Source organism: Melampsora larici-populina (genome assembly GCF_000204055.1).
Source record: "Melampsora larici-populina 98AG31 unplaced genomic scaffold MELLAscaffold_10, whole genome shotgun sequence".
Taxonomy (NCBI): domain Eukaryota; kingdom Fungi; phylum Basidiomycota; class Pucciniomycetes; order Pucciniales; family Melampsoraceae; genus Melampsora; species Melampsora laricis-populina.
Window position 1 is genome coordinate 1,572,801 of NW_006768774.1, and position 22,170 is coordinate 1,594,970.

At 40.0% G+C, this 22,170-nt stretch overlaps 3 protein-coding genes across 3 annotated transcripts; 2 read left to right on the top strand and 1 right to left on the bottom strand.

Annotated features, from left to right (window-relative positions):
- Positions 1-359: 359 nt before the first annotated feature.
- MELLADRAFT_42773 (uncharacterized protein) lies at positions 360-9,386 on the top strand (the record flags this gene model as incomplete). Its single annotated transcript, XM_007407761.1, has 24 exons — positions 360-483; positions 560-711; positions 799-1,289; positions 1,358-1,607; positions 1,730-2,026; positions 2,108-2,292; positions 2,364-2,856; positions 2,933-2,940; positions 3,018-3,064; positions 3,132-3,389; positions 3,477-3,533; positions 3,647-3,841; positions 3,915-4,022; positions 4,118-4,198; positions 4,264-4,614; positions 4,673-4,894; positions 4,963-6,148; positions 6,217-6,435; positions 6,515-6,807; positions 6,886-7,254; positions 7,339-7,438; positions 7,522-8,022; positions 8,094-8,904; positions 8,985-9,386. The coding sequence occupies 24 exons, from the start codon at positions 360-362 to the stop codon at positions 9,156-9,158; spliced, it is 6,972 nt and encodes a 2,323-aa protein (XP_007407823.1).
- Positions 9,387-13,097: 3,711 nt separating this feature from the next.
- On the bottom strand, positions 13,098-13,718 carry MELLADRAFT_55513 (uncharacterized protein; the record flags this gene model as incomplete). Its single annotated transcript, XM_007407804.1, has 1 exon — positions 13,098-13,718. One exon carries the CDS (start codon positions 13,495-13,497, stop codon positions 13,294-13,296), a length of 204 nt encoding a protein of 67 aa, XP_007407866.1.
- Positions 13,719-15,035: 1,317 nt separating this feature from the next.
- MELLADRAFT_34793 (uncharacterized protein) lies at positions 15,036-15,360 on the top strand (the record flags this gene model as incomplete). Its single annotated transcript, XM_007407762.1, has 2 exons — positions 15,036-15,145; positions 15,240-15,360. 2 exons carry the CDS (start codon positions 15,036-15,038, stop codon positions 15,358-15,360), a joined length of 231 nt encoding a protein of 76 aa, XP_007407824.1.
- Between the last annotated feature and the right edge of the window lie 6,810 nt (positions 15,361-22,170).

The following is a 22,170-nucleotide window of genomic DNA, read 5'->3' on the forward strand; positions in this document are numbered from 1 at the left end:
CAGTAGGGAGCGGAACGAGAAAACAAGGAGAATCCAAGTTCTTCTCGAATCCAACCTCAATCATTCTACAATAATCTCACTCTCAACTTAACCACCTCAATTCATATAGAATCAAATCAAACAATCTCATAAATCAAAACGACCATCAAAACATCGAACCATCAGATCATCAGTCACGATGGCTTCATCATCAAATTCTCATATGCCACCACCACCTCCCAACCATCAATCTCTACCTCTTCCACCACATCTAGCTTCGTTTCCTTCTGTCTCATATCAGGTTAGTATTATCATTAAACCATTTGACATGATCCATTCTTACTTCGTTTCATCTCGCTTGTTAATAGGAAACCGCGCCAATGTCTCAAGAACAATTAGATCTTAAATCGAAGAAGTGGATTCAATTTCAAGCTCGAAAGTATGCAGATAAACAACTCAAAACCAGTTTTATTGATACTGGAAAACAAGAGATGCCACCTGAACGTATGTTTCATAAAAGTGATCGCTATTTGCCAACTGGATTATCTACTGATTTTTTTTGAATTGGATTGGTGTTTAGACGTTCGAAAGATTATCAAAGATCACGGTGATCTTTCGAATCGAAAGTTTAGAACTGATAAACGAGTTCATTTAGGTGCTCTTAAATATGTACCTCATGCAGTTATGAAATTATTAGAAAACATGCCGATGCCTTGGGAACAAGTTCGGTCTGTTCAATCTTCCGTTGATGTATCATTCAAACCTCTCGGATTTATCATCTTCCTGATTTAATTCTGTCTGATTACGAAATTCAGTGAGGTACCGGTCATCTATCATATCACCGGTGCTATTACTTTCGTCAATGAAGTTCCAAAAGTCATCCCACCTGTCTATCACGCTCAATGGGCTTCGATGTGGTTGTCGATGAGACGCGAAAAACGCGATCGAAGACATTTCAAAAGGATGCGTTTCCCTCCTTTCGATGACGAAGAACCACCACTCGATTACGGTGATAACATCCTCGATACCGAACCTTTAGAAGCCATACAGATGGATCTAGATGAAGATGAAGACGCTCCAGTCTTTGATTGGTTTTATGATCATAAACCACTTGCGAAAAAGTACAAAGGTGTTCAATACGTCAACGGGACGAGTTACAAGTCTTGGCAATTGAACTTGGGGATGATGAGCACACTTTATCGGATCGGTCGAAATTTGCTTAGTGATTTTATCGATGATAATTACTTTTATCTCTTCGAGCCAAAGGCTTTCTTTACTGCCAAGGCCATGAACATGGCGATCCCTGGAGGGTAGGCTCTCTTCACTATACTTGATTTTTCTTCGTTTTGGTCTGAAATTCTATTTAATTCGAATATAGCGCCCGTTTTGAGCCTCTGCATCGTGATGCAGAATCGTATGATGACGATTGGAATGAATTTAACGACATCAATAAAGTTATCATTCGTCAACAGATTCGAACCGAATATCGTGTGGCTTTCCCTCACCTTTATAATTCTAGACCTCGAAGTGTTCATATTCCAAAGTATCATGAAGTCAAGAATTTATTTATTCGAGTCGAAGATCCTGATCTACCTACATTCTATTTTGACCCGATCATTCATCCAATCGTAAGTCAGATCTTCATATATCAATATATGTCGCGATATGACGCGACTTTCTTGTATAACGCGTTCGGAAGTCACAAAGTTTGTCCTCATCATGAGTGTTTCTGCACCCAACTCTCCTTTAGTCTTCCAGAGCAGTTGCGCCTCAAAATCAAGGTGTTTCCCATGAAGAAGAAATTTTCGGAGATTCCGATGAGGACGATTTCAAACTACCTGAATCCATGGAACCGTTCCTTTCAGACAAACCTATTGCAAATGATAATACTACGTCAGCTATAGCGATGTGGTGGGCTCCTTACCCTTATAATCATCGAAGTGGTAAGACTGTTAGGACGTTGGATGTACCACTTGTTAAGAATTGGTACATGGAACATTGTCCACCTGGCATGCCTGTCAAAGTTAGGGTATCGTATCAAAAATTGGTTCGTTCAGATTGTGTTTTTGGTCTTGTTGAAGGGTAGCGTGAAAGAAAACTGATGCGGTTTGTGCATTTAATTCTTTAGTTGAAGAACTATGTCTTGAACGAGTTACACAAACGAAAACCTAAACCACAATCTAAGAAATATCTATTCAGACAATTGAAGAATACCAAATTCTTTCAAACTACTCGATTAGATTGGGTGGAAGTTGGATTGCAAGTTTGTAGACAAGGTTACAATATGTTGAACTTGCTGATCCATCGTAAAAAGTCAGTCCTCATCTTTATCAAACGAATTGCTAAAGTTTTCATGTTAATTGAATTTATGATTTTTTTCATAGCTTGAATTATCTTCACCTCGATTACAACATGAACTTGAAGCCCGTCAAGACTTTGACCACCAAAGAAAGAAAGAAATCTAGATTCGGAAATGCATTTCATTTATGTCGAGAAATCCTAAGATTGACCAAACTGATCGTAGATTGTCATGTTCAATATCGTTTGGGAAATGTAGATGCATTTCAATTAGCAGATGGATTGCAATTTGCATTTGCACACGTAGGACAATTAACTGGAATGTATAGATACAAGTACAAATTAATGAAACAAATCCGACAATGTAAAGATTTGAAACATTTGATTTATTATCGATTCAATACTGGTGCTGTTGGAAAAGGTCCTGGGGTTGGCTTTTGGGCTCCGGGTTGGAGAGTTTGGTTATTCTTTATGAGGGGTATCGTACCTCTTTTGGAAAGATGGTTAGGTAATCTTTTGGCAAGACAGTTCGAGGGTAGAAATAGTAAAGGTGTTGCAAAGACCGTGACTAAACAACGGGTCAGTTTCTTTCCATGTGATTTTGATTTTGGATTACCATTTGTATAGCAACTGACTGATCTGATGATTTGTACAGGTCGAAAGGTGAGCTTTATGGCGTGCTATGATAATGGCTTTGTAGGTCTAGAGCCGTAATACTGACTCTTTTTAATCTTTTCCAGTCACTTCGACTTGGAGTTGCGTGCTGCCGTTATGCATGATATCCTAGGTTCGTACCACTCATCGCTACGTACACGCAGCTATGCAAGTCATCTAACGGTTCTCAAAATATTCAGATATGATGCCAGAAGGTTTGAAACAAAATAAATCCAAGACGATCTTACAACATCTCTCAGAAGCTTGGAGATGTTGGAAAGCGAATATACCATGGAAAGTACCGGGAATGCCAACAGCCGTTGAGAATATCATTTTGAGATATGTTAAATCAAAGGCTGATTGGTGGACCTCTGTGGCTCATTATAATCGTGAACGTATCAAACGTGGTGCTACGGTTGATAAGACAGTCAGTAAGAAGAATTTAGGAAGATTGACTCGTGAGTGATTTCTTTTGATTATATTTTGGAAATGTGGTTTGATATTGACGGAATTTCTTTTGTTGGCGGGGCTTTGATTTTATGTAGGATTGTATCTCAAAGCTGAGCAAGAACGACAAAATAGTTACCTCAAGGATGGACCCTGTGAGTATTGAGCTTTTCTGCGCTCAACTAGGTCCTCGGCAGATGCAGATAAGAGATGAGAGAGAGAATAAACTTATGGACTAAACTGACGGTATTCATTTCATTTCATACAGATGTGACGGCTGAAGAGGCAGTTGCGATATATTCAGCAACCGTACATTGGTTAGAGAGTCGAAAATTCGCACCAATCCCCTTTCCACCCTTGAATTATAAACACGATACCAAATTATTAGTCTTAGCTCTCGAGAAATTGAAAGAAGCTTATTCAGTTCAAGGTCGATTGAATCAAAACCAAAGGGAAGAATTAGGTAACAGAAATCTTTCGAGTTTAGTTCATCAGATTTTTCTTTCTGTATTGATGTTTGGTATTCTGTGTTTTAGCTTTGATTGAACAGGCTTATGATAATCCTCATGAAACTTTGTCGAGGATTAAGAGGCTTTTGTTGACCCAGAGAGCTTTCAAAGAAGCTGGTTTGGAATTCTTCGACAGTAAGTTATGTTCATGTGTTTATGCTCTTGCTTCAATACTCAACGCATCGGTCCCTCACAATCTCACTTGTTGTTTGCTTTTTGAAATTTTGCAGCGTACGATAAATTGATTCCCGTGTATGACATCGAACCTATCGAGAAGATCACTGATGCATACCTTGATCAGTTCTTATACTGTAAGTAATGCTCCAGCGATCACATTGTCTAGAGTCACGCTCTGATGTTCGCATTTTTTTCCTAGTCGAGGCCGATAAGCGTGGTTTATTCCCAGCTTGGATCAAACCAGGAGACACCGAGCCACCACCACTTCTAGTGTACAAATGGTGTCAGGGAATCAACAACTTACACGAAGTATGGGAGACAGCTGATGGCGAATGTAATGTGATGCTAGAGACTCAATTATCGAAACCTTACGAAAAGATGGATTTGACTCTCTTGAATCGCTTATTGAGATTAATCATGGATCACAATCTAGCGGATTATATCACTGCGAAGAATAACATCGTGCTAACTTACAAGGATATGAGTCATGTCAATTCTTATGGCTTGATACGTGGATTGCAATTTTCAAGCTTTGTGTTCCAGTTCTACGGTTTGTTATTCAGTCTAATCTTTCTATTTCGTCAGAGCTGATGATTGTTTTCGATTAGGTCTCGTACTTGATCTCTTGATCATGGGTTTGCAAAGAGCAAGTGAAATGGCTGGACCACCATCGATACCAAATAACTTTTTACAATATCGTGATACGGTGACCGAAGTTCGACATCCGATCAGGTTATACTCTCGATATGTTGATAAGATTCATATCTTGTTCAGATTTACGGCTGAAGAATCTAGAGATTTAATTCAACGATTCCTTTCAGCTAATCCGGGTATGTGATCTCTCATATAATCAGGATGTATCGTTCTTCACACTGATGATTATATGCGCATGTTATAGATCCCAATAACGAGAATATCATTGGATACAATTCAAAACGATGCTGGCCTCGTGATTGTCGAATGAGACTTATCAAACATGATGTCAATCTCGGAAGAGCCGTATTTTGGGATATCAAAAACCGATTGCCCAGATCACTGACCACGATCGAGTGGATTGATACTAATGCTAGTGTTTACTCCAAAGATAACCCTCAATTGCTTTTCAGCATGTGTAACTTTGAAGTCCGGATTTTACCTAAGATTCGTAATGTCGGAGAAGCGTTCACCCTGAAGGATGGAGTCTGGAACTTAGTCAACGAAGCTACCAAGGAAAGGACTGCTCAAGCATATCTTAGAGTTAGTGATTATGGAATCGATCAATTTCATAATCGGATTCGACAAGTCTTGATGGCGTCTGGATCGACAACATTCAGTAAGATTGTGAATAAGTGGAACACTGCGATCATTGGTCTCATGACATACTATCGAGAAGCTGTGATTCATACGAATGAGATGTTAGATTTATTGGTCAAGAGTGAAAACAAGATTCAAACTCGTGTCAAGATTGGATTGAATTCAAAGATGCCTTCAAGATTTCCACCGGTTGTGTTCTATACACCCAAAGAATTAGGTGGATTAGGGATGTTATCGATGGGTCATATTTTAATTCCTGCGTCTGACTTACGTTGGTCCAAGCAAACCGATACTGGAATCACCCATTTCAGAAGTGGAATGAGTCATGAAGAAGATCAACTGATTCCCAACTTGTATCGTTATATTCAACCTTGGTCATCTGAATTCGAGGATTCATCTCGAGTTTGGTCAGAATATGCTATGAAACGTAAAGAAGCGAATTCGCAAAATCGAAGATTGACATTAGAAGATCTTGAAGATAGTTGGGATCGGGGAATTCCCAGAATCAATACACTCTTTCAAAAAGATCGACATACACTGGCCTATGATAAAGGATGGAGAGTTAGAACTGATTGGAAACAATATCAATTATTGAAACATAATCCATTCTGGTGGACTAATCAAAGACATGATGGTAAACTTTGGCAATTGAATAATTATCGAGTTGATGTGATTGCAGCTTTAGGTGGTGTAGAGGGTATACTTGAACATACTCTTTTTAAGGGTACATATTTCCCTACTTGGGAAGGTTTGTTCTGGGAGAAAGCTTCTGGTTTTGAAGAATCTATGAAGTGAGTGTTTGTACTTGAGATCTCGCTTGTATCTAATAATACTCATCAATTGAATTTTCTTTTCACAGGTTCAAGAAATTGACAAATGCTCAGAGATCTGGTTTGAATCAAATTCCTAATCGTCGATTTACTCTTTGGTGGTCACCTACCATCAATCGAGCCAATGTTTATGTTGGATTTCAAGTTCAATTGGATTTGACTGGTATCTTTATGCATGGAAAAATCCCGACACTCAAGATTTCATTGATTCAAATTTTCAGAGCTCATTTGTGGCAAAAGATTCACGAGTACGCACTTGTTCTTACAAACGCTGGGCATGATTTTCTTCAAACCTCTGATGATATACAACCTTTTTTTAATTTATAGATCGGTGGTGATGGATCTCTGTCAAGTCTTTGATCAAGAATTAGAAGCCTTACAAATTGAAACTGTACAAAAGGAAACTATTCATCCCAGAAAGAGTTATAAGATGAACAGTTCTTGTGCGGATATTCTACTCTTCAGTGCTTACAAGTGGAACATCACCAGACCTTCATTATTGACGGACTCTAAGGATATATTGGATGGAACTACTAGTCAGAAGTATTGGCTTGATGTACAATGTCGTTGGGGTGATTTCGATTCTCATGATATTGAGAGATACACTCGATCCAAATTCTGTAAGTTTGATATTGTGAATTGGTCAAAAAAGGAGGATTAATCATCTTAATGACTTTGGTTCTGATATGTTTATACAGTGGATTACTCTCAAGATAACACGTCGATTTATCCATCACCCACTGGATTGATGATTGGAATTGATTTAGCTTATAACCTTCACTCAGCTTATGGACATTGGTTCCCGGGTGCTAAACCATTGATTCAACAAGCGATGGCTAAGATTATGAAAGCTAATCCAGCACTTTATGTATTGAGAGAACGAATTCGAAAAGGATTACAACTTTATTCATCCGAACCTACTGAACCTTATTTGAATTCACAAAACTATTCAGAATTGTTTTCAAATCAAATCATTTGGTTTGTTGATGATACAAACGTATATCGAGTGACGATTCATAAGACTTTTGAAGGTAATTTAACTACTAAACCGATCAATGGAGCGATTTGTGAGTGGCTTCTTTTCAATTATTGATCTTGCGCGAGGCGTAAAATGGGAATATTGATGATGATCACTTTCTATGTTTTGTTAGTCATCTTTAACCCTCGTACGGGTCAATTGTTTTTGAAAATTATTCATACATCTGTATGGGCTGGACAAAAACGTTTGGGACAATTGGCCAAATGGAAGACGTGAGTTTTTCTTTGTTGCTCATAATTTTGGTTTTTCGGGGGTTTTGGATAATTGTTAACATTTTAGGATGCTTTGTTTTTAGTGCCGAAGAAGTGGCTGCGCTGATTCGTTCGTTACCCGTGGAAGAACAACCTAAGCAAGTTATCGTCACTCGTAAGGGAATGTTGGATCCACTCGAAGTCCATTTACTCGATTTCCCCAATATCGTGATCAAGGGTAGTGAATTACAACTACCTTTCCAATCGGCCATGAAACTTGAAAAGTTTGGAGATTTGATTTTACGAGCCACTCAACCTCAAATGATTCTTGCTAATCTGTTTGATGATTGGCTTAAGTCGATTTCCTCTTACACTGCTTTTTCAAGATTGATTTTACTTTTACGTTCATTACATGTGAATCAAGAGAAATCAAAGATTATCTTAAGACCTGATAAATCGACTATCACTCAACCTCATCATGTTTGGCCTACTTTGACTGATGAAGAATGGATGAGAGTCGAATTGGCGCTTAGAGATCTTATATTGGCGGATTATGCCAAGCGAAATGCTGTCAATACGGCCTCGCTCACTAGTTCGGAGATTCGGTGAGCTTCACAGCACATAACCTGCCTTTTAGAATAGGTACTGACGAGGACATGTGTTCTTCAAAAACCAGGGATATCATTCTTGGTATGGAGATCCAAGCTCCTTCGATTCAGCGTCAACAGATGGCCGAAATTGAAAAGACAGCAGAGCAAGCCAACCAAGTTACTGCTACTCAAACCCAGACCACGAATGTACATGGAGATTTGATTCAAGTGGTGACCACGACTCAATACGAAACTCAAACGTTCTCATCGAAGACGGATTGGCGAATTCGAGCGATCAGTTCTACCAACTTACCATTACGTTTACAACATTGTTATGTTCAAAATGATGATGTATCAGACTCACTTCCGACGTTCGTATTGGCCAAGAACATTATGAAGTCATTTGTTTGTTCTGCCGATTTGAGGACACCTATCGCAGCCATACTTTTTGGACAAGTGGCAGCAGATAATAATCGAGTGATTGAAGTGAAAGCAGTAGCGGTCATACCACAAAGAGCTAGTCAACGATCCATCGAATTACCCAACGCATTACCCAAACATCCACTCTTAGATGATATGAAGATTGTAGGAGTGATTCATACCCAAGCACAAGAATCACAAACACTTTCACCTAACGATGCGATCTTATTCTCCAAGATGATGGCACAACATTCACAACTTGATGGTACTAGTATCATGCTCACTGTAGCTTTCACTCCTGGATCTCTATCTTTATCGGCTTATGTTTTAACACCTAAAGGGTTTGAGTGGGGTAGGAATGCAGATCCGAATGCTCCTAATGGTTATAATCCAGCTAGTATGTCAGAAAGAGCTCAACTTTTACTTAGTGATCGGATCTTGGGTTCTACATTTGTACCAACTGATGGAATTTGGAATGTAAGTCTTGATAATCTTTGTTTTAATTTTTCTTATGAGACAAGAGTTGATTGGGTTTTATTGGTTTTCAATTATTTTAGTATTCCGTTGGTCTTGGTCCTCAATTTCAAACTACTATGGAATATAATATGACATTAGCTGGTCAACCTATTCCATTTTGGGATCCAGCTCATCGACCTAATCATTTTAGTTCATTCCAAAACGTAACGGTAGATGAAGAAGTAGATACAGATTTAGTTGATCCATTTGCTTAAGAAAAGGATCGTTTACAAGGGAAGCCAAGATGAATGAAAATGATTAAATGGGTTATGTGTATGGATTGACTCGAGTACAAAAAAAAAGATTCATAACAAGATTTAAAGTAGAAAAGCAAAGAAAATGATTTTTTGTGGGTTTGGAAAAATGATTTGTAATTATAATCATAGTAAATAATTTGTTGAATCATATCATTCTTTTTGGAAAAACAAAAAGCATTTGATGATAAACAAGTATTCAATGAGGAAGTTGAGTGTTAATGACATGATTACCAAGACATCCCTTGTTGGTACATGTGATTTTTTCAAACACAAGAACGTTTGATGAGGTAGATACAGTTGAATGAAATCAGGTATTTGGGGTTTGCCACTTGTTTTACGCTTCCTAGGAGGTAATGATAGCGTTCCGCTCTTCCGGTGTTTGTTGCTCATATCTCCGCTTAAGAGATCCTTTCATTTACGGTACTCAAAGCTGTGCATAGTTTTGTGTGTATAGTTTTTTTGGCCTGAATATACTTTTTTTCACAACTATACACGACCTGGGCAAAATATATTTTGGTTGACAGTTTAGCCACCAGCATCTGATCAACAAACGCAGATATACATATGGGGTACTCAAAGCATTAAGGGTACTCAAAGTAAGTATGTACGTGTACATACTTTTTGCTATATACTTTTTTTGGCGGGGAAGGCGAGGCCAAAAGTATATTTTTTTTCTTTGTCCCCGCCAAAAAAAGTATGTAGCGAAAAGTATGTAGCGCTACATACTTTGCTTTGAGTACCCTTTATGTAGTTTTTTGCCCAAATATGTACACCACGGAGGGGCTTTGAGTCTAGAAATGGCCTTTCTTAGTCTGAGAATGGTCATTCCTGAGGGCCACCTGTAGACCGGTGTGGTAATCGAAATATGAGACCAATCAAAAAATCAAAAAAAAACGAATTTTGAATTACATCAATTATATTACATATAGTTTAATATTTACATCATTTTATCATTCAAACAAACTTATCAAGATAAGTATAAACTATTAACAAACAGATTACAAAAAGAAAGAAAGAAAAAAACATAAGAAAAACTCGAAAATAGAGGTATACAGGTTGGAAATGGTTTTTAGGGTAGTAATATTAGGTTTATGGGTTTAGTAGGGTTGGAATACGAAAGAGGAGCATTGTTTTAGTCAGCAACAACTTTAATCTTGGTGGTTGATAAGAGAAAATAGAAGTTATTAAGGAAATGGGAAAAAGTCGAAATTGGTAAACAAGGGTTTAGAGGTAGTTTTACATATGTAACAGTAGTATTAGTAATGAATAAAGTTGCCAAGGGTGTTTTTAGGGATTTTCACGGTTGGAGATTACTGTGTAATGTTACAGAAGGCAAGAAAGGCTTAGTAAAAGGTGTGAAAAGTGAAGAAAATAGGTGAAAATAGTCGAAAATGAAGGTTTTCAGCTGATTACATGTGTCAAATGACGTCAGAACATGATAAGTAATAGCTCATTCGACGCAGAATCATCAAATTCATAATGTACAATCTTTAAATCATTAGTAACAGAGGTGTATGACAAAAGTTATAAGGAATCAAAGGATTTGATTACACATCAACAAGATCACAAATCATTAATAACAAGCAATTACATCATTGAAATGCTGAATCATCATAAGATCAAATCAATATTCATTCTGGAACATTCAGAACACAGCATATACACAGCATATACACAGCATTTGATCATAAGAATAGAGATTAGTCATGTTTTACTGGTCAAATTAGTAATAAATCTTATCAGATGATGAATAGAAGATCACATTACATCATAATAATGATCATAATGGGTTGATGAGGTACTGATGGCGAAATTTAGGAATGTAGAGAGTGGTTGAATCATTGGATCAAAGCTGTTTACCAGCATTTTAGTCATCTTTTGGTTTTTTAGATGGTAAAGAGGATTTTTTAAGAGCTGTTTACCACTTTAACAATTTGTATTGATGTGTTCATAAACTTGTGTCTTTTGTGCGAAATTATGTTTCCTTTCTTCTTCATCTCTTACATAGCATTAATCATTTTTATCATTATAAACTTATTAGAGCAGTACTAGGTCACTCAAATCAGCCCTTCATCAGAAGAGAAATTTGTTTTATGTGCTTTATATGACACTGTCATTCTGGAATAATATCAAAAAGATATTGAGCTTATTTTTCAACATTTTGACTCGACTGGAATAACACTTTAAATGTGTTGAGCTTATTTCTCTGGTGCTTTTTATCAAGATACTTTTCTCTTATTATCAAAGACCTGGTTATATTTCTCTGTTATCAGGAGACTTTAACAACAAAGTCCAGTTTGTTAAAGATTCTCAGAAAGAGCAGTCTCAGACACCTTCTTTAGATCTATTATATCTTCAGATTATCCTCTTTCAAAGCACTGTATAGCCCTTGTTGTGCTATAAGTACTACACCGGCTGGCAGGCCATTGATCGGCGGCCCACTGACCGCCTGAAGATGGACAAGAGAAATCAAGGCCGTAGTCGGCCTCTGGGCCATCGTCAGACCAAATACGCGGTGGCGGCCTGTCTGCCTGCTAATTTTGTCAAACCTTTGCAAAAAAAAACGATCAATGACCTGGAAAGAAGGTTGCCAAGTGTAGTTTTTACGTGATATCATTGTCAAGTTTGAGTCTGGAGGACATCAAGAGTCGCTAATCACTCGTGAAACCAATATCACGATATGATTGGTGTCTTTCGTGATGATCCTGGCTCAGGTTTGAACTCAGAGTCGCTTGTTTTTGTATATAATTATACGAAGTAACAGATCCTTCATGGAAATTCTGAAGTATCTGCTTGAGGACTACGACATGGTTCTGTCCTTAATGTACATACTGTGTACAACTGCTTTTTTGATGGACGGAAGGCAGATCACAGCCCGCCAGCGGGCGCAAGCAAGCCAGCCTACCGGCGAGCCCAGCAGGTGCCTGCCGGACGTCGCGCGTGAGGGCCACCTGGAGACCGCCTACCTTTGCAGAAGGGCAGACCGTCTCCAGGTGGCCTGGATGGACCGCCTGCAGGCGGGCAAAACACCCCTGTGGTGTATACTTTTTTTTCCCCGCCAAAAAAAAGTATATTTGGGCAAAAAAAACTACACCACAGGTAGGTTTCGAGTCAGCAAAACGTCAGCCAACCGCCTGGGTCTGAGACCCGTCCTAAGGCCAAATTCGGGCGAGGGCAGGGCGGCTGACAGGCGGCCCATCTCGTCAATAGGCCGCCTCAAGGCGTACTTTTTGTGGGCCATCTCAAGACCGACCACAACGGGCCGCACACCGCCTTTGGCGAGTTATAGACCGCCTACTTATGAATCGCCTTAAGGCCGCCACGTTTCATCTGCAGGCCGCCACAAACGACCTTCAGGCCGCCCATCCATCAGGCCGCATCATCAGCGCTGCTGTGCGCTGCGGCAAAGTCTGGCTCGCAAGGCGAAGGCCGCGTCACCCTCAGAAACCAATTAAAAGGCTAATGGATACATGTATCTTTATATCGGGTGCTTGGGGTAACTTGGTTGGGGTGCTTGGGATTTGAATGCTTGAAGGTCAAACTGGCGCTCAAATCCAAGTCATCATCAGTCCTCATCGGTCACCTCCCTTCCCTCGATCACTTCCAATTTTGTCCTATCCCTTGGTAACTCTTGTTACAGCTCCTTACCTTGCTTTTAGTCAAGCAACATCCTAAGGCTTTTTGACACCAGGAACTCAACATCTGGTCAGTGAAAAGTTGTACACATCTACATCTGGGATTTTGATTCGAATCCCTTTGCTTCATTTTGAATATTTCCTTATTATCAGTTTCAAATTGTTTGCAACATCACTGATCACCCCCCAGATATACAATCTCAACACCTTGTCACACCTTACTGCCACTGATCCTGAATTGACTTTTTTTATGTGGGAACTAGATTGAGCACAATTAGGTGTTCATAGAACAACTCAACCAATCAGATCACTTACAATTGTCACATGTTTTATCTCATCAATCATCGAGCAATCACCAACGGATTTGAACTCTAACCTTTAATTGACTAATCATTTCCTTTCTACTGCTTCTCATTACAGTCTCCTTCAATTCCATTCACTTGCTACTGGCCACATTATTAGCACACCTCCTGTCGGTGCAGAGCATGGTTGTAGGGTGTGTCAGTATATGATAAGCTTTTAGCTACAGTTGTAAGCCGTATTGTTTTTAATTCAGCTAACCAAGCTCGAATAAGAATGATCCATCTCTTTTGGTTGTACCTTGCAGGCTTCAGCTCGCAGCCATGATACACTTTGGAGTCTTGGTCTTGACCCTCTAACATCGAATTCACATCCTTGCAAATCGTTTCGAGAACTTAATGTGGACTGTTACCTGAATCATGTTTTGCTTTCCTATTGATAACATCATCACGTTCAAAGATGCCTATTTTGATCATTTAACTACCAAAATCTCTTATTGTTGTGGTCATCTCTTATACTTTCTAATTTGATATTACAATGTTTTTATTTGTTTGGTTACTGTGCAATGAAATACAACTCACTGTTGCATTAAAAGCCCCTTCCTCATCACATAAACAAGCGCATCGCTCCTGATCCAAACCAAAATGAACACAATTTTTGGGTTTCCACTCATTTTATGCCCAATATATACCTCCCAAGGGCCGCCTGCAGGCCGTTTGTGAGCCGTCTGTAGACCGATCTCCAAAGGCGGCCTTCAATTGGTCCGCGTGGGGCCTACCTGCAGACCGCCCAGCTCCCCGCCAGAGTAGGCGGCCTTCAGGCCGTCCATCGAGGCGGCCCACCGGCCATCCATGCCTACCCGTGGTGTATACACACAAAACTATACACAGCTTTGAGTACCGTAATTGTAGAGTAACTGAAATTGACATCTACTTGGTCAGAGGCTGATCCTAATAGAGCTGTGATGAGTTGAAAGACTTAGAAGAAAATCTGTTGATTTACTGCAGAGAGACGTTTGGTGAGCTTCTCTTTGCCAAGTCAAGTGTTGATGATTGTCTTAGAATTCATCAAAAGTTAAGGGCCAGTTCGGCTAGTACTACCTTTGTAAAATTATATATCACGTTATACATCACCAAAACCATATGACATATATACTTTGTATCCGTCAAAAGATGATTTGGTATTTGAAAACGAGGAGATGTTCGGCAATGATATCTGATGTAAAAGTTAATTGTATATCATCACCCCTCCAAAATCTGGACGGAGAACTTAAGTCGTCTCACAATGATTCATAAATTAACCAAATGCTGATCCTGCTGCGACTCTTCGGAAAACCTTAATGAGCAATCTGTTGATTAACTGTGAAGAGAGATCATATAGTGAGAATCCATGGATCCACCGAAAGGTCCCATTCGGAATTCCAAGATCATGACGACTCACTTTACTTATGTTTAGTCACAGCAATGGGTTCAATCCGACTTACCTGTCATTTGGGAAATCCCATCTTGATTTTGATAAATGAGCTTTGATGGATTCAAAACTTTATAGCAACTCGGCGCCACAGCAGTCTTCACAGCTTCAATTCCGATGGTGGAATGAGTGAGAGGTATAGCTTTGTTTTTGAAAGTAGGAAATTCACATCACAGGCTTTCCTTCATGAGGTTAAACGGAGATAGTCAAAAGATACAAAGACTGGACTTCCTAAAGCTTCTGAGACTTTTTCCATCAAACAATTCCTCAACTTATCCAAGCAGTCTTATCAAAGAAACAATTTCAAGAATTTTATTAACTCGAATTTGAATCTCATTAAAGTGAGTCGAGAACTACTCTTTGATAGCTCATTCTTATAGTTTTACATTGACCTTCTTGTGTTCTGTTTGATTTCTTAGGTTCATTAAAGATGTTATCAGCCTTTTTAAATATGATTGTGATTTCTTTAGCTGCTACTGCTACTGCTAATGCTCAATCATACACACTCGAATGTAATGATCAAGTTCAAGTTCCATCTGGGTAAGTTTTTTTTATAAATTTTTCCAAAAAAGTTTGAAAAACTGTCAAAGATAAATCATTCATCCTCATTGATCGTTGACTTCTTTGATTTTAGTTGTTTTGATTATGGATATTGTGCTGGCGGTGGTTTTATTGCCAGTTGTTCTGGTCAAGCTTCTGATTGTCAAAATGGACATTCATTCTGTTTTGCAAATTGTGTTTGTGTTAGGAACTGAAGTTTGATCCAAAAAAATCAATTTAATAAGAAGAATTTTTCTTTGGGTATCTTTAAATATACAACCATTAGAAAGATTCAAGGATTTGGAATATCTTATTTGTGAAGTTGATTTCTTGTGATGGATTTTTAATAAATCATCAATGGCTTTTTTGTATCTTTTTTTATCTTCTTTATCTTTTGTGCTTGCTTGAGAAATTCTGTAGGGTTTGTTTGTGTGGTCTGTTTTATGCCACAAGTTGATCTGACTTATATCATCTCTGATGGATGCTATAGCTTGTATTTGCTTGTGATCTTTTCTTGAGCGCCTGTACAATAATCTTTCTGTGTCAGTCACTGTTTATTGAAGGCACTTGATTGTCTTGCTGTCTTGCTACCACATGGCGTTCCCAGCCAGACCTAACCCTTCTGATACCATCACAAAGAAAGAATGGAAAACACGTTGAAGATATCAATCAGTCATTGACCAACTTTTCCACTTAAAGTCATAGTATCAGGGGAGAATTGGGAATAGCCATTTCAACTGGACCAGGGTTGGGTACTGGTGTGAGTTTCTTAGGCTACAGCCAAACCACGCACACAAACCTTCAAAAATGTTACTAACAGGTTCTGGAAAGTGGCTTCAAAATCAGACTGTAGCTTGCCTACAACTTGATTCTGAAGCTACTGTTGGTAGTTAGTCACAAATGAAAAGGAAGCCACTATTTACCGCCCGTGTTGAAAAACCCGACGCCCGCTTTTTGGATACCGCCCGGGCTGTAAAACGATTTGCTGCCCGGTTTCTTAACTTTGTCAAAACTAAGAAGGCGCACAAAGGATTCATTTGAACATGTTACTCACATAGCATGGCATGGCCAAGTAATTTCTTTGTAAATTACTTTATTTTTTTACTCTCACAAAGGCACAAACATTTGGACGTGTTTTACATGGCGCATTTTATAACGTGTTTCTTTCAATTACCATACACCAAGAAAGAATTGGAGCAGGTGTTACGACAGAGGTTAGTTTTCGGTGTTACGACACAGGTTAGTTTTCTTTATTTGAGAGATGAGAGTATCAGTTTTACAAAGGCACGGATCATCAAGTTCGATAAGATACAAATATAACTAATAAAATTCAAACTGAAACGGAGAGATTTGCCCATAATGCCAGCTCCTTCTTAAATGTTGCCATCCATCCGGAAACCTGAGTGGTGTTAAGGAACTCTGAATTGAGGGCGTTCCCATACACTTCTGGAAAAGGTATCTCGTGCCCAACTCCGAGACTGACGAAATGTTCATTATTGACAAAAGCAAGTATTATTGGCAATTTCTTGTTGGGTGGTGTTCGATATGGGAAGAAGCTGTAACAGTTGCTTCGGGACGGAGTGAAGAGGATTACAGGACGGTCAAAAGCGCTGGCGGTGACATACCCCAGGGTTGGCATCCTCAACCAGTAGGCCCGGGTGCAAGTGACCCCCTCGTAATCAAGCCAACTAAGAATTTCTTTGACAAAGCTCTCCGCCATTGATTGCTGAGTCTTTGTGTTTCTCCGGGGTCGTTTGGATGGGGTGGATAAAAACTTGACATGGTCTTCAGGATACAACAAGAGTTCAGCTATTAGTTGTTTCCGGACCACGAGGTAGGCATCTTCTGAGATCATATTCATTGATGTGGCAATTGCGTAGAAACCACAATTGCCAAAAGCCGGGGGATTGTGAATTGATTTAATATACAATGCGATTTGTGCTGGCAGTTGTTTCAACAACAATTGTTGGTGGGCTGTGAATGTTCCACGTTCAACAGCAGGATTCTGATCCTCCTCCTTGAACTCGACTGGAAATGCGACAGTTCCATATTCTCGACTCGCTTCAAGGGTTGCTCTGACTTTGGGATCCTTTCGAGGCAAGCCAAGATCTTCAGCAATCAAGGAGACAGTTATCTCAGGAACTAGAACACTTCGAATAAAGGAGTCGGGTGTAAGAGGGGCGGCCGCCTCTTTTGTAAGTGGGTGTTTCGACAATTTTGATAAGAACAGCAACTCTAGCTTGGATACAATGACCTCTAATCCTTTAGATCCATAGCTGAGAAGTCAAAAAGATATCAGTAGTCACATCACATACATTGATGCCAAAGTAAGAATATGTACTTACTATCCTGGTTGCTTGACTTCAAAACCATTGAACTGACCTGCCATACTTAACATCTGACGACCACAGGTATTCCACTTCTTTTGTGCAAGGTCCAAGTAAGACAATTGGATCTGATGCTTGATGATCTTCAAAAGAATATTGATATGAGATTCTATACGGCTGTAAAGAAACATATATTAGTTATGTTGTAATTCTCAATATTTCAGAGAAAACATACCTTCCCAGGGTTTGAAAGTTAATCGAAGTGGGCCATCCTTGACTAATCCCGTGAGGTATAATATCACGTTCGGCCTCCTGTAGTTGACAAAATGATGCCCTTTGGAGGTACTAGACACACACAAAATATCAATTGATTGAATCTTTTAGTTTGTAAACAAGTAGTCTCTCTGGTAAGTTCATGGCGCCTGAGTGTCCAATACCCTTGGTAATGTTGGGCAAGGCTAGAAGTTCTGCCTGCATTGATAAGAGTTTCTGCGAGGGGTTTGAAGGCATCTCTTCATCACAAAACGGACAAAGTATCTTGCCTTCATCGGAGTCAGACCAACGGTTTGATACATCACTATCACTAGTGTCATCCTTTATTGCGACATCAACGTTATCACTTTGATCTTCATGTAAGCTGTTGTCGACTGGCTGAATATCCTCTTTGCATGTATCAATCCGATGGCCTGCAATTCCACACTTACTGCACTTGTATATTCTTTTGGGAATTGAGATTGAAGGAAGTGAGTCATTTTTGTCATTCATTTCGTGAGTGTCGCTAGTGTTCCCTTCATTCAAATCAATGTCTTCATTCGATTCCTTTTCATCATTTGATAGTGCAATTTTATTGAAAACCTCATTGATTTTGAGATTGTCCTCAGAGTCAACCTCTTCAACAAGTTTTGGACATGTTGTTCTGGAATGTCCACCCTGCCTACAAATTCCACATTTATTCACACGTTTTTTCTTTGTCTCATCAACTTCATGCTGAGATTTCCAACGTCCATGTTTAGAGGTGGCTGGCGTCTTTTGGCTTGCAGTACGTGGTCGTCCTTTGTTGTTGTGCTTGACCTTTGGAGGTAGAATGGGCACTAGTGCAAATCAGCCGGTCTTGATCAAGTTGACTTCCTTGTATATCTTGCGAAGTGAATGTTCTGGAAGTGAAAGTATTGAGTTGAAGTTTGTTCTCGCTGCAGCTTCAAGTCTATCCTGAGAAACAGGTGCAATATCCATTCCCAATAGCCATTGATCATGAATATGCTTGAGTGATAAGCGTTCCGAAACGTCACGTTTGGCAGCAATGTCGTGTGAACAGGGTAATCCCCAACTCGTCCTGAAACTTTGTGTGCAACGCTTGTGGTCAGGCCGAGAAAGGAGCTGATACTGTTCCATTACCTTCTTGATCGCAAAATGGGAGATAGTTCCGTGAAGATCATCAAGGAAAGTAGGGACATCTTGAAGTGTTTTTCCTCGTTCAATCCCCATGGAAACAGTTATCTCATTAAATTGATGCTCACCGTGTCTTTTGAAAGCGTTGAAACACGTGAGGAAATCATTGTTCCGCCCTTCCAGAAAAGTTTTCAACCCAAAGTGGCCTCCTTCAACTCGAGAGGTTGAACAGTTTCCGAAGTGTGGCGTCGAAGATGTGAAGAGCAAGACAAATTTATTGGTTCGATAGACCCAAGTTCGTTCAAGGTAAGTGAGGATGTTGTGTTTCTTGGCTAGTTCTGTCATAGCTTTCTGGTTGGTGTCGCACTCCTCGGTTGTTGATGAAAAGCAGAAGACATTCCATGCTGCAATAAATGAATCCCAATCGGAACCTAAGCTTTTTTTGCAATTTCGACTGATGTTTTCGTTTATGTGCCAGATGCACAGAAGGTGAGTTGATTCAGGGAAGACTGTACTGATGGCGTTGAATAGAGCGGGTTCTGCGTCAGTAACAAACGTCTGGGGCATTTGAACTGCTGGCGTTTGATTATGACATTCTGGAAAATTGAGTTTGGGTCCTTCTTCTGGGGTATTCTTATCTGAGCTAAATATGATTTCTTTCAACTGGTGCATGGCCCATCCGTACTGATCTTCAGTTTCACTGTGCATAAAGCACAGTGCGACGGTGAATGACTTGTGAGAGTTTGTTGTCCCAACGATATGGAGCAGTGGTAACTGGAATTGGTTCGTCTTGTATGTGCAATCGATACATAAGACCGTAGGAAACCGGCGAGTTAGTGCGATAGCGTTTGGACTGGTTAAAAAAAAAGACTGGAGGGTGCCGTTTGCTGAAGTGATTGTGCGGAAAGCCCAGTTGAGCTCGGTGACTAAATCGAAGAGTCCTTGTATTGGTGTCCTTCCGTTGAGCCATTCCTTCTTCTGACGAGCCCGTGCATTGTATATATCGCGCACAAGGAGCTTGGTCCCGCTAGCGTCTTCGATCAGGCGTCTGATTTGGAGAGGTGGACATCCTGCTGAGGACAACAGGGCAACTTGTTGTCCATTTTTGGGTCCAATTTGTCAGTATTGGCTTTCATCGTGAGGTTGATCAAAAGGTGGGTGATTATGAAGGTTTTTTTGAGGGTTCTTCTCGCTGTCAGATTGCACCACCCATCGGCCTTTGCGTGAATGGTAGTTCAGAGACACCTCGAAGGTGCACCCTATCTTCTTAGATGAAGTCGCGCGTGCCTTGACCAGGTCCTTTTTGTTCTTTCCCTTGGAGTCATTCGGAGGTTTGATTTTGACGTGAGATTCAGCTTTTGAACATTTGAGATAGGTCCGGAGGATCTGTTTGCGGTCCGTCTTATGGCTTTTGATAGATAACACGTAACCTTGATGGCGGGCAACGGCATTCAAATACATCATGCCAGCTTGATAATCGATAAATTGCTTCCCTATCTTAGGCAATTGCATTGTACGCACTGGTTCAACACCTAGGTTAAATGTGATCCGGTAAGAATGGATGTATGTTAGCTTCCTTCAGTGAGATATTATATGAGGAGAAAGATAATAAAGCATCATACCAATAGGCGGCCAATCGTCGTCTCGCTCAGACCCAAAGGCATCAAGATCTACACTTTCACCATCCACTTCTTCAGGCTCGAGTCTATCACGCTCGAGTACACCATCCACTTGATCAAGCTCTGTGTTCACTATTAATCAAAACAATACAACAGTCAAACTACAAGCAGAAGGAATATATTTGATTGTGCTTACCTGTTGGGTGATGAGGCGCTTCTAAGCGGTTGGGAAGTACAGAATTTTGACTCGAACCTTGACTTGTTGTGTTTGAATGTATTTGAAAGGGGTTATGGCCTTTGAACAGGGGATTTGGGATGAAAGCAGGTTGGCCTTGCTGGTCCGATATTGTTTTTGGGATTGAGTTTGAAAAAAGGAAGGGATTATCAAGTTGAATGCCAGGAGGAGGTATCCAATAGTTAGGCAGTAAAGGCTGTGATGTGTTCAATTGGTTTAAGCTGATTGAATTCGAGTTGATTGAAGTAGACTCGAAGGTGTTCCGGTCTCGCTTTGACATATCGCGAGTGAGAATCAATAAGAGAAAAAGACGAGTGTGTGTATGAAAAGTACGAGTGATTGTGAAGGATTGCTTTGGAGGAGGATCAAGTGGAGTTGAGGCTTGAATGATTTGTTTTTGAGCCAGGAGGAGTCTGACCATCATGAGGCAAATCAACTTGCGTTGATTTGCCTCAAATGGTTGGCCGTTGCCCTCCATAAAATGTTTAGTTCGGTTTTGGTAGGTTTCGTGTGGTAGTTAGTACGATGGCTTGGACGCAAGGGGTGGAGTGATGGCCCAGTTGGTTATCGATCGAATAGAATACGGTGAAGTGACAAGGTAGAAAGTTGAAGTGAAGTTCGTTATCAGGCCAATTGAGGACCTGCCCGGTTGTTAAGCGGTGAATCTGCCCTGTACTGTCAAAGGGGGCGACATAGCCCCCTTTAACCGCCCGGTGAACTGCCCGTTGGGCCATTTATAGGGGCAAAAGAGTCGGTACTACGCGGGTATCTCCGGGTTTTACCCCAAAAAAAGCGGGCGTCGGGTTTTTCAACCCGGGCGGTAAATAGTGGATTCCAATGAAAAACTTGGAAACCTTTGCATTTGAGATTTGCCTTCAAACGGTAATAGCTTTGTTGGGTTCAGATACCACAAATTCAACCTGAACTCCTCTATGCCTCATATACCCACGAGGCCTAAGAATGGTGAAGAGCATTTGGCAATATATGACTATCTCCACCACCTTCTCAATTGATTACCCTGTACAAATTTCTCAGAAAGTTGACAACATAAGATTTCACCTCAGTCTAGAAAGGTGGATAAGCACATAAAACTTCAACCCAGGATATCTAACATCAACAGATTCTAAAGGAGATTCAAATGTCATGAGTGAAAGTTTTCAATATCATTTTCCAAGGTTACATCAATATGCAGACAAAAATTATTGTGCTTTGTTGTTGTTTGAGTGCTGTAATTGAAAGAAATACCAGTCCTTTTTCACTTCTCTTTGATTGAATGTTTTATTTTTAATTGGAAGCTTGGGCAACAAAAAGTCTATGCTATTCAGATCTTCTCATTGAGAGTGTGTTACTACAAGATATCTAGCCAAGGTGGACTTGGGTGTGCAACGCTGCAAGGGGTGGACGAGTAGCGGCGCGCAGTAAATTTGGATACATATGCACTCGAGACAAGAAGAC